General features: G+C 34.9%; 1 protein-coding gene across 1 annotated transcript; it reads right to left on the reverse strand.

Moving 5' to 3' along the window:
- Positions 1-6,207: 6,207 nt before the first annotated feature.
- Positions 6,208-7,238, reverse strand: LOC102904228 (olfactory receptor 1165-like). Its single transcript, XM_006997554.3, has one exon. It carries the CDS (start codon positions 7,156-7,158, stop codon positions 6,208-6,210), a length of 951 nt encoding a protein of 316 aa, XP_006997616.2. The 5' UTR covers positions 7,159-7,238.
- Between the last annotated feature and the right edge of the window lie 4,059 nt (positions 7,239-11,297).

Below are 11,297 nucleotides of genomic sequence, written 5' to 3' on the forward strand. Positions count from 1 at the left end.
GAGTCTAGGAGACTCCCAAGAAATATAGGCTGTTGCTATTGACTTTGGTGTCCTCTAAGGGTTTGAGATAAATCTTTGTTGCTGACTACATGGTAAACTTAAGATTTAAGACTTAGAAGACTATAGCTGGATATGACCTAAATGCATCCCTGAAGAGGAGGAGGAGGAGGTAGGATTTCATATTACCATAATTTGCTATGGAATCTGCCAAGGAACAAAAGCAGTCAAAAGTCCTGCCTAGCTGAGATGCCTATTTACCACGACAATGACCAGCATAGCTCTGCAAGGGTGCAGTAGCTGCACTTGTTTCTTGGCATTAACCAACAGCTATCAGACTGGACTTAATTCCTCTCACTACTAGGGAAATTGTGCCTTGATGTGGAAACCTATCCAACCACTCAAGCTTAGTGGGTCAGGGGTCTCAGAGGAGAAACTACTAATGCCAATTTCTTATACTAGTAATATTATTAACTGCATTCTCAATGCTAATGCTCACACAAACAGTTGAGTGTAGTTCTTCCCTCTCATTAAGGAAACAGCATTTGTACCAGAAAAAGACTGTTACAGAAGCCGCAAATAATGAAAATGCATAGAACAAATGACTGTGACAGTACCCTGCCCCTGTGGATACATCATTAACAACACAACCGCAACATCTAAGGCTCAAGAAACATACTGAAAAGTGAAATGAAAAAAATAGTAAGAAAAGATGAGAGAATCCATTATAAGATTATGTCTTCCAGATATGACAGGGGAGCTATACCCACGAAATCTCAACAATGTAGTTGCTTAAATTACCTAAATAATGACAATACTATTTGGCATATCATATCGAATGGGGGAAATCTCACTGGGCCACAACTCTAGTTGAAGAGCTATAGGCAATAAAAGACTACCAAGAGAGGGATAATCAATCTTCCCTAGAGATAAGCCTCCTAAACATTTCTCCAATCACAAGTGGCCAGCCACAAATTATATAGAGAATCAACATTAAATTGATGCATCAGGTTGCATCTATTTATCTATTTGCAAGTATATAACTAAAGATCAAGAATTTGAAAGGGAACAGGGGATGTGTAGTTGTTCTTTTTTTGGGGGGGGCCCACCACCCAGTTCCCAAATAAATATGTGGAGACTTATTCTTACTTATAAATGCCCAGCCTTAGCCTTACTTGTTTACAGCCAGCTTTTCTTAAATCATCCCATCTACATTTTGCCTCTGGGATTTTACCTTTATTCTATGTAACTCTCTTTCCTTCTTACTCTGTGGCTGGCCGTGTGGCTGGGTAGTTAGCCCCTGGTGTCCTCCTCTCCTTTTCTCACTCCTCCCTCTTCTCTCTTCTTTTGAGCCTAGATTTCTGCTCTAATTTATTCTCTTTGCCTGGCAGCCCCACCTATTTCTGTCTCGTGCCTAGAAATCAGCTGTTTTGCTCTTTATGAATCAGACATTTTAGACAGGCAAAGTAACACAGCTTTACAGAGCTAAACAAATGTAACATAAAAGCATGCAACATATTTTTGCATCATTAAACAAATATTCCACAGCATAAGCAAATATAATACATCTTAAAATAATATTCCACTGTTGGGATCAGAATGGCTCTGACCCCTCTAAGATTGCCCCCATCTCCCCTGTTCTGAGAGCGCTGAGGTCAGGCTGTTCTGCAGATGTTTTGCTGTTTCATATATCTCGTGGTTTGGCAGCTGTGGCTTCCTGGGGCATGCTGACCATTCCTTGACCTTGGGTGCTTGATAAACAATTTTGTTTGTTTCCTCCTGAAAGGGTAATTAAGATGGGGAAGAAAGAATAAAGAGAGTCCTGATACTTGCAACTTGACTGGTGTGTGCTGTGTTCATCCTGACTTCCCTCGCCAGGTTTTGGACCCAATTGCCGTGCAGGCACAGCATTCCACAACAGGGCTGGACGATGATACAATTCTATTTTAATTAAGCAAAGATAATGTATATGAAAAAAAATGAAATTAGTGATAAATAAAAATAAGATGAAAAAGAAGTAAGCATTCTTGTATGAAAAATTAAAGTTTTTTTTTTTTTTTGCTTTTTCGAGACAGGGTTTCTCTGTGTAGCTTTGGAGCCTCACCTGGAACTCATTCTGCAGCCCAAGGTGGCCTGGAACTCACAGAGATCCATCTGCCTCTGCCTCCTGAGTCCTGGGATTAAAGGCGTTAAAAAATGCCTGGCAAATAATCAAAGTTTTAAGCAAAAACTGTATTAATACAAACAAATATTAACACAAGGGAAAATTCATGACATCCATTGTGATTAAGAAAATTAGAGGTCTATTTGTTGTGGTTATAATGGTACTATTATTCTGGTCATTGTCCTATTTCATTTATTATAATCATTTTTTTTTACAATAGGACAATTAGTTATTTTATTAACAATGGTTCTAGTATTTTGCATTCCATGTTATTACATTAAACTTGATTGTGCCAGGCAGTGGTGGCGCACGCCTTTAATCCCAGCACTCCGGAGGCAGAGGCAGGCGGATCTCTGTGAGTTCAAGGAGCAGCGTGGGCTACAAAGTGAGTTCCAGGACAGGCTCCAAAACTACACAGAAAAACCCTGTCTCAAAAAAAAAAACAAAAGAACCAAAAAAAAAAAAATCCAACTTGATTGTATGAATAGTCACTCATGTTAAAAAAAGAAAACCAGAAGGTAAGTCCAAACTCAGATATTGTAACTACTGCACAATAAACCCTGTCAAAGGTGGGGTAGTGGTGGCACATATCTTTAATCCCTTCACTTGGAAGGCAGAGGCAGGCAAATCTCTATGATTTAGAGCCCAGATAAGTTTGCAGTGAATTTGAAAGAGCCAGAGTGAGTTCCAGGAAAGCCAGGGCTACATGAAAAAAACTCTGTCTTTAAAAAAAAAGAAAAAGAAAACAGAAAAAAAAAGAAAACCCCAGCAAAATGTAAAACCCATACAGTAATACCAACAGCTAATAAACAGTTTTAGAACCTTAATTTTTTCATTTAGTTTTTGTTTTTGTACTTTTTATTAAATATAGATTCTCCACAAGAAGTTGATACTTGTTCATTCTAGTTCTATAAAAATCAAGTTATAATTTTGATGGGTATTTCATTAAATCCCTAGAGTGGTTTTTGGTAAGATTGCCATTTTTACTGTGCTAATCCTGCCAACCCATGAGCATGGAAATACTTTCATCTTCTAATATCTTCTTCAGGTTCTTTCTTCAATGACTTAAAAGATTTTTTATCATGGAAGTCTTTCACTTGCTTGGTTACAGTTACCCGAAGACATATTATTTGACTCTATTGTGAAAGTTTTTGTTTCCCTGATTTCTTTCTCTATTTGTTTGTCATTTATATATAGGAGATATACTGATTTTTTTGAGCTAATATATTATGCAGTCACTTGCTGAAAGTATTTATCAGCTGTAGGAGTTCCCTGATCAAATTTTAAGGATCACTTATGTATACTATCATATCATCTGCAAGTAACAATACTTTGATTTCTTCCTTTCCAATTTTTATCCCCTTGATATCCTTCAGTTGCTTTATTGCTCTGGCTAAGACTTCAAGTACTATACTGAATAAATATGAAGAAGGTGGACAACTTGTCTTAGTCTTGATTTTAATGGAATTGCTTTGAGTTTCTCTCCTGTTAACTTGATATTGGCCATAGGCTTTCTGTAAATTGCCTTTATCATGTCTACATATCTCCCTTGTATTATTTCTAATCTCTCTAGGATTTTTATCATGAAGTGGTGTTAGATATTGTCAAAAGACTTATCTGATTCTAATGAGATGGTCATGTATTTTTTTCTTCTTTCATTTTGTTTATATGATAGATTAAATTTATTTACTTTTGTATATTGAACCATCTCTGCATCAGTGACATTTTAATGTATCCTTAGATTCGGTTTACAAGTATTTAGTATTTCTGCATTTATGTTCACAGGGGAAATTGGTCTGTAATTCTCTTTCTGTTTTGGGTCTTTATGTGGTTTGGATATCAGGATAACTGTAGCCTAATAGAGTGAATTGGGCAATGTTCCTTCTCTTTCTATTTTGTGGGATAATCCTAGAAATACTGGCTTTATTTCTTTGAAAGTCTGTTACAAATATGCAGTAAAACAATGGCCTTGAGCATTTTAGGGGTAGGTACTTAGTACTATGAACTTGCCCCTTATATCTACCTTTACTGTGTTCTATGAGTTTGGGTGTGTTGTAATTTAATTTTAATTCAGTTCTAGAAAGTATTTAAATTATTTCTTAATTCCTGTCTTAGAACAATTTTTCATTCAGTAGTAAGTTTTTCAGTTTTCATGAATTTGTAAGCTTTTTAAATATTCCTGTGGTATTGATAATCATTTTTATAGTATTTTTATTTTATAATTAACTTAATTTCACATATCAGCCACGGATTCCCCCGTCCTCCCTCCTCCCATCCCCCATCCCTTCCCCCAATCCACTACCCATTCCCACCTTAGGATAATCATTTTTAATCCATGGCAGTCAGACAGTATCCATGGTGCTATTTAAAACTTGTCCCTTTAGAGAATGGGTCCTGTTTTCACATCCATTCTATTAGTCTATGTCTTTTTATTGGGGAATCATAACTGTTGATGTTGAAAGATATCAATAAGATGTGTTTGTTGATTCCTGTTATTTTGTTCCTGTGATGTGTGTGAGTGTGTGAGTGTGTGTGTGTGTGCGCGCGCGTGCGTGCGCATGTATTTGTTCATATACACTCATCTATGTCTCTCAAATCTACTCTCCCTCTAAACCCACTCAAATTTTCATGTCCCTTCGTTCAAATAAAAGCAAGATGAATTTCTGCTGCCTGTATATTCTTGGATATATGACCTTTACCAGAACATGGCCAATCTACCAGGCCCTGCAAACTTAATGAATAGCAAGTCTCTCTCTCCCAGAATATGGACATGTATCATTTTGTTTTCAAAATCATTTACCAAGCTAAGACAAGTGGATGGGCTTTTCAAGGAGTCTCATTTTCATCAGTAGTGCAATGAAAGTCTTTTGAAAAATATTTGTCCCAAAGTGAAGATTTCATGCTTTCAATCTAACAAAATGGATAAACTGTATTTATGACTTAAATAAGGCTGAGAAAAATGAAAGAGGTTTAAGTATAAGTACGAAGAAAAGTTTCAGAACATGAAGCTCAAAAAACATAAGCATTATGACTTGTTGAAATAAACTCGTGAGATCTTATGCAACAATAAACAATATTTTCTCACTGATTCAACAACTAAGTAGGCAGCTACTGTTGTTCATTGATGATTTTTAAACCTAGGAAAAGTAAGTGATCAATGGCACAATTTAAAAATTCAAATTTCTGGGAAACTTTGTTATAAGGGAAGAGAGAATCAAATAGAATCTTTTAATACTCAGAGAACTGAAAATAGGAGACATGATCATCCCCAGGAAAGAGCACTCCAATAAATCTTTTGACAAGTGCCAAATGCTGTCCCTGAAAACATACATATACATATACATTATACAAAATGAAAATATGTTTGGGAATATGTATGTATATTTTTGTCCATGTATGTGTGCAATGACAATTAATGGAAAACCAGGCCTTGAATTTGAAGCAGAGTGTGGAGTGGTGCATGGGAGAGTTTGGAGGTAGGAATGGAAATGGAAAATGGAGTTATAATCTCAAAATTAAACACAACAAAATAAAATGAGAGATGTACATGGGTGATAGCTAGCATTTCAATATGTGCTTCCTTATAGGGAGTATTTTCATAAAACCAATCTATGTCATTAATTTACAACAAATCCAATACTAAGTATCTGTTTTATAGAGTTCTCCAAGTAAAAAGTAAAGGTTAGTTGTGAGGACTTAAATGTGGATGCAGTAAAAGAGCCTAAAGAAAACTTCAGGGGTATCACAGGTATAGAGTTCTGAGGAGAGATTTTCTTCTTCATTCTTATTTCCCTAGGGCTAATTGCAGAGATTTTGAAATGTATTTTCTTTAACTGCTCAATGGGAGTGAATAAGAGAATAGAACATTTGTATGAAACTATAGAAAAACCAATCAGGATGCCACAATTCAAAATCCAATAAAGGATTGAAAACATAATTACATATTTAATAAATACTAATATTTCATTGATAGTGTATATGAAAAAAAGGTATTTATTTAGGATATGAATTAACACATATTAAATTAAAAATTAATTCTATCAGTATTATATTGAGTGAGATTGCAGCTTTGAGCTGATGAGTCTCTTGACTGTCTCCTTCACATCCTTGTTCCTTAGGCTGTAGATGAGGGGGTTCAGCATAGGGATCAGGACAGTATAGAGCACAGTTGCCACTTTAACCAGGAGCCGTGAGCTGTTTGCATTGGGCACACAGTACAGAAGGAGGATGATTCCATGAAAGATGCTAATGGCAGTCAGATGAGAAGTACAGGTGGAGAAAGCTTTTTGGAGTCCACCTTTAGCAGGCATTTTGATGATAGTAATGACTATGAAGACATAGGAGGCCATGGTGATAAGAAGGCTACTACCTTCACTTAATATAGAAATGACTAAGCATGCCATCTGGCTGAACGAGGAGTCAGAACAGGATACAGAGATGATGGCAGAGTACTCACAGCCAAAGTGATCGATGATGCCAGATCCACAGTACGACAGCTCTGAGAGAGTGTATGTGAGTATCACAGCACACAGACCACCCCACATATAGCTTCCAGCTACTAAGAATGCACAGAGTTTATGAGACATAGCCACAGTGTAGAGCAGGGGGTTGCAAACAGCCACAAACCTGTCATAGGCCATCACTGCCAACATGAACATCTCTGTAATCACACATGCACAGCCAAAGAAAAACTGAGCCATGCAACCTTTTAAAGAGATAGTTCTTTGTTCTACAACCAAGATCTCCAGTAATTTTGGTGTAAATACACTAGAATAACATATATCCAAAAATGAAAGATGGCCCAGAAAAAAGTACATGGGTGTATGAAGCTTAGGATTGATCCTTCTGACCACAATTATGCCGGCGTTGCCTACCAGAGTGACTGTGTATACAGCCATGATCATAAGGAAGAGCGGTGGCTCGAGGTGTGGGTATTCTGAGAAGCCCACAAGAATAAACGTGGTCACAGAACTCTGGTTTATCATTGCATGTGCCATAAGTTACCAGCTACAAAAACAAAGAACAGGAAGAAAAAAGAAGAAATGTGATCAGTAGAACTTGACAGCTTAGATGACACTTGATATAAACAACAAAGAAAAAGATGATGGTCTTGAACTCATTAGTATTCTGCTTCAGTTTATATTCTTTACTTCAACCTCTGTATGGCTCTGCAAGTTAGATCTGTTCTTTAGTCCTGTAATATTCTCACCTGGAATAAAAATAATTCATCATATGAATTTCACATAAATTCTTCATGGTTGTTTCTCAGTTTTTGGAATGTTCCATGATAGAAGATAATTGCAAATGGGACATTGAGCTAAATCAGAAAGCCAATGAGGTCAGTGCCTTCATGTGCTCATGCCTGAGAAGACTCCAGGAAAGTTAAATACATGTAGTATACAAGGAAAATGAAATAATAGGAACTGATCATAAAAATGATTCATATAAAATTCACAATACTTTATAATAAAGGTGTTTGTTTTGTTGTGTTGTATTCACCTGTTTGTTTATTTTACTATCAACTCATCCTAGGGCCTTGTGAATGCTAGATAAGCATGTGACTATGTAGTTACACAACCTTCCTTTTGCTTTTTAAAAAATTTTGAGACCTTGTCTTACTTGGGTGTTTAAGCTGGCTGGCCTTAATCTTGTTAACTTCTCAATTTACACCAGGATCAAAGCCATACAGATACAGTTTAAAACTAAGTGATTGTTAATGATTTTTATAGTCTCTACTCCCAACTTCATTAACAATATTGTGTCCCCATCTTTTTCTTGAAGCTCCTCTGCTAACACCTACAACCTCTTCAGTTTGTCTTTGACAACAATCATTTCACTGATCAACAAGATTAATTCCATATTCAAATGTGTAACATAGGAAGGCCTTTGTTAATATTCATGTTTACTATTATTATTAGTAGTAGTAGTAATATTTTAATTTGCTTTCTTAGACTAATTAAATATATATCTCATAGTGACAGAGCCACTATACAATATTATTTTCATTGTTTGATTTTTCTGTATGTACATAGGTATTTCGGTCAATTCCATCTCTTCCCTCCTCCAATTCTTCACATAGCCCCTCCATTATTTTGCCCTTACAACTTTGGTGTTTTTTTTTTAAACACATTATAATATTGCCCTGGGATAAATATAAAAATCTGGATCCACAACACTAGGGAAAACCTGCCATATTCAACAAAAACGTAAATTAGAGCACCTACTATGAATTTATGACTTGTCATATAACTATTAAATGAGAATGCAAAGCTATTTGAACCCATTCATTTCACTGGTCTGCACTAAGAATTTTTAGATAAATTGGAGATTATCAGTTTATTGTTAAATTGTAAATCCAGGTTCATTCTGACCTTAATTTCTAACCTGCATATTATTATCAATTTGTATACTATTTTGTTGAGTCTCTGACACATACTTGTCTTAATTCATGACTCCCTGAATACATAGAATCCTTTGAAAGTAAAATTCTAGTTTCCATAAATTATACTAAACATTTGTGATTATCTTATCTTTCTACTTACTATTGAAAGTTGGACAATGTGTTATTTTTTTTAATTTTCATCTCACTGCAGAAATTTAAGATACACACACACACATCGTCATCATCTTCATCATTATCATTATTTCTTTGGTAAAATCTAGGTAGGAGGTGAGCACAGTCCTGGATATTCAGGACCCAAGGAATCAGGAGTCTCAAGCAAGGGAATAATGACTTATAGGTTAGATTGAGTTGCAGTGTAATACTTTGTCTCAATAAACTATAGAAAAATCTATGAGCACAGTAATTGAGATATAATGTTAATGAAATAATTTTATGAAAATAAAGTATTCTTTGTAACTAATTAAATTACATAACTTACCTACCTCTGGGATTATTACATGGAATAAATCTTAACCAGTTTATAACATTCAAAATAGAAAAAATAAAAGGGGAGCTTCAAATAAGTATACCAACTCTTGTAATTTTATTACTAAGATTCACTTTTGAACGCTGATGCCTACTGATTTCTTATCCAGGATTCTGGGCTAAATCACCTGAAGTTCCCTAGGGCTTTCCTTTACCATCAGAGAAAACTAGGATCTTTCCAGTGTTTCAGTTTGTGGCTATGGTGGTATAAATCAGGATTAATGAATGTAACATGATTCTAAAATGGTCTTATAATAAAAAAAAAAAAATACCTGGTACTGAAAGATCAGAGAGACAAAGGAATGAGTCACTGCCATGTTTCACCTCACCAATTTCATGAAACCTCTGACTGAAATTCTTTGAGAACTCACCAGAAAGGCTCCAGCTGAAAAAGCCTCCAGGTGAAAGGGACGCTTCTGCCCAAAAGCCTTTAGTTCCTGTCTCCTCATGCCTTATATACATTTTTCTGCCCAGTCATTGCTTCCTAGGATTAAAGACGTGTGTGCTTCCAAGTACTAGGATTACAGGTGTGTGCCACCACTGTCTGGCCACTATGTTTAATCTAGTGGCTTGTTCTGTTCTCTGATGTTCAGGCAAATTTTATTAGGGTACACAATATATCACCACAAATGAAAACTACACAGAAATGTGTGCGAATGCCCCTTAATCTCCATTTATTTCATTTCAATCAGTCATTTACACTGAAGAGTCCTTGCTAAATTATCAAACTATAATCAAACTTTTATTTACATTGGATGTAACGCTTTAATTAATTTTTACAATTTGCTATAAAATTTATGAAATTAAATGTTCTAACTGTATTTCTAAAAAAAATGAAGTACATGATCCAGGCATTTCTTTTATTCTCAAGATTTAATCTTTTTTAATCATGTAGAATAATCCTTAGTCTTCCTCTTAATTTTTAATATTATCTTTCAATCATGATTTTCCATATGGCTTCCAGGAAAAGAAGTTTTTCTACAGATATCACTTGTTCCCACTACTTTATTTTCCTTGCACCTATAGTTTCTTAATATCTAAAGTGCATTGCATATTTTGCTCTGCTATGTGTATATTCACATGTATGTTGATCTTCATGTAACTGAATTAATCAAATATTATGTTGTCACAACTTACATTTAACATTTAATTTTAAAGTATTCATATTAATAACACAGCAATAAAAAATGACTCAAACAAAGAACAACATTGGTAGGAACAAAGGGCATAAAATTTAGCACCCTAATATATGCTATGTACTCCAGTGAATCAATACCACTGTCTCAGCTCACATTTCTATCTACCATCCCTCAGATTTTAAGGATTTTCATTTACCTTCTGAAAGATTCAAAATGTGTCAAGAAACTCACCAAAAGCAAGATTTTCCTGATGTGTTTTTGAGATTATGCCATTTTCTTATTAATAAACATGAACAATATCTTTCAAAAGTAAAACGTTTTAAGTTTCTCAGATAAAGACAGCAATTGATCCTTGTAAAATGAAATTAAATAAGGAGGCAACCATCAGAATATTTTGAAAGAAACATACAAATATCTTGAGGAAGACACAGACAGGATTTTAATCTGTATTCAAGATGACATTATTTATTATGAACCAACTCCTTGACTTTGGGGAAATGCACCCTAGAGAATCCTCATTGTTGATTGTCTTGGACTATAAACATGTAACTAGAAGAAACTTCCTCCTTTGTTTTTAAAACACATACTCTTCCTGGCCATTATTGTGCTCTTTTTCAGGCCTCATAAACAAAGATTATCTCAACAGGATTTATACTTTTGAGAATCATAATTAACAATTGTGTGAATATATGGATGCATCTAGTGCAATTCACCAAGAGTAGTAATACCAGCGAGAGTTTGTGTGCTCAGGACATTGTCCTGTCATATGTACATATGGGACAGTATTAACTTAATATAGTGGTTTATAATAAAAGTTTGGAAGTAGTGTGTTTTAAGGTGCAATGGAAGGTAGATTTCATTTTATTTTCATTGTATACATGTATGAAATTCCCAATTATAAAGAAAACTTTATATAAGATATCATAATTATTGATTCCATGTGACAATGAGTCAAATATACTTGTCCAAAAAACAAAGACAATTGCATTCAACAAAAACAATTAAAAATTTGTTTTAAAGAAAGGTGTCAAATGCTATCAATCATATAACAAATGGTTAAAATGGATTT

The sequence above is a fragment of the Peromyscus maniculatus genome, chromosome 4, assembly GCF_049852395.1.
Source record: "Peromyscus maniculatus bairdii isolate BWxNUB_F1_BW_parent chromosome 4, HU_Pman_BW_mat_3.1, whole genome shotgun sequence".
Classification (NCBI taxonomy): domain Eukaryota; kingdom Metazoa; phylum Chordata; class Mammalia; order Rodentia; family Cricetidae; genus Peromyscus; species Peromyscus maniculatus.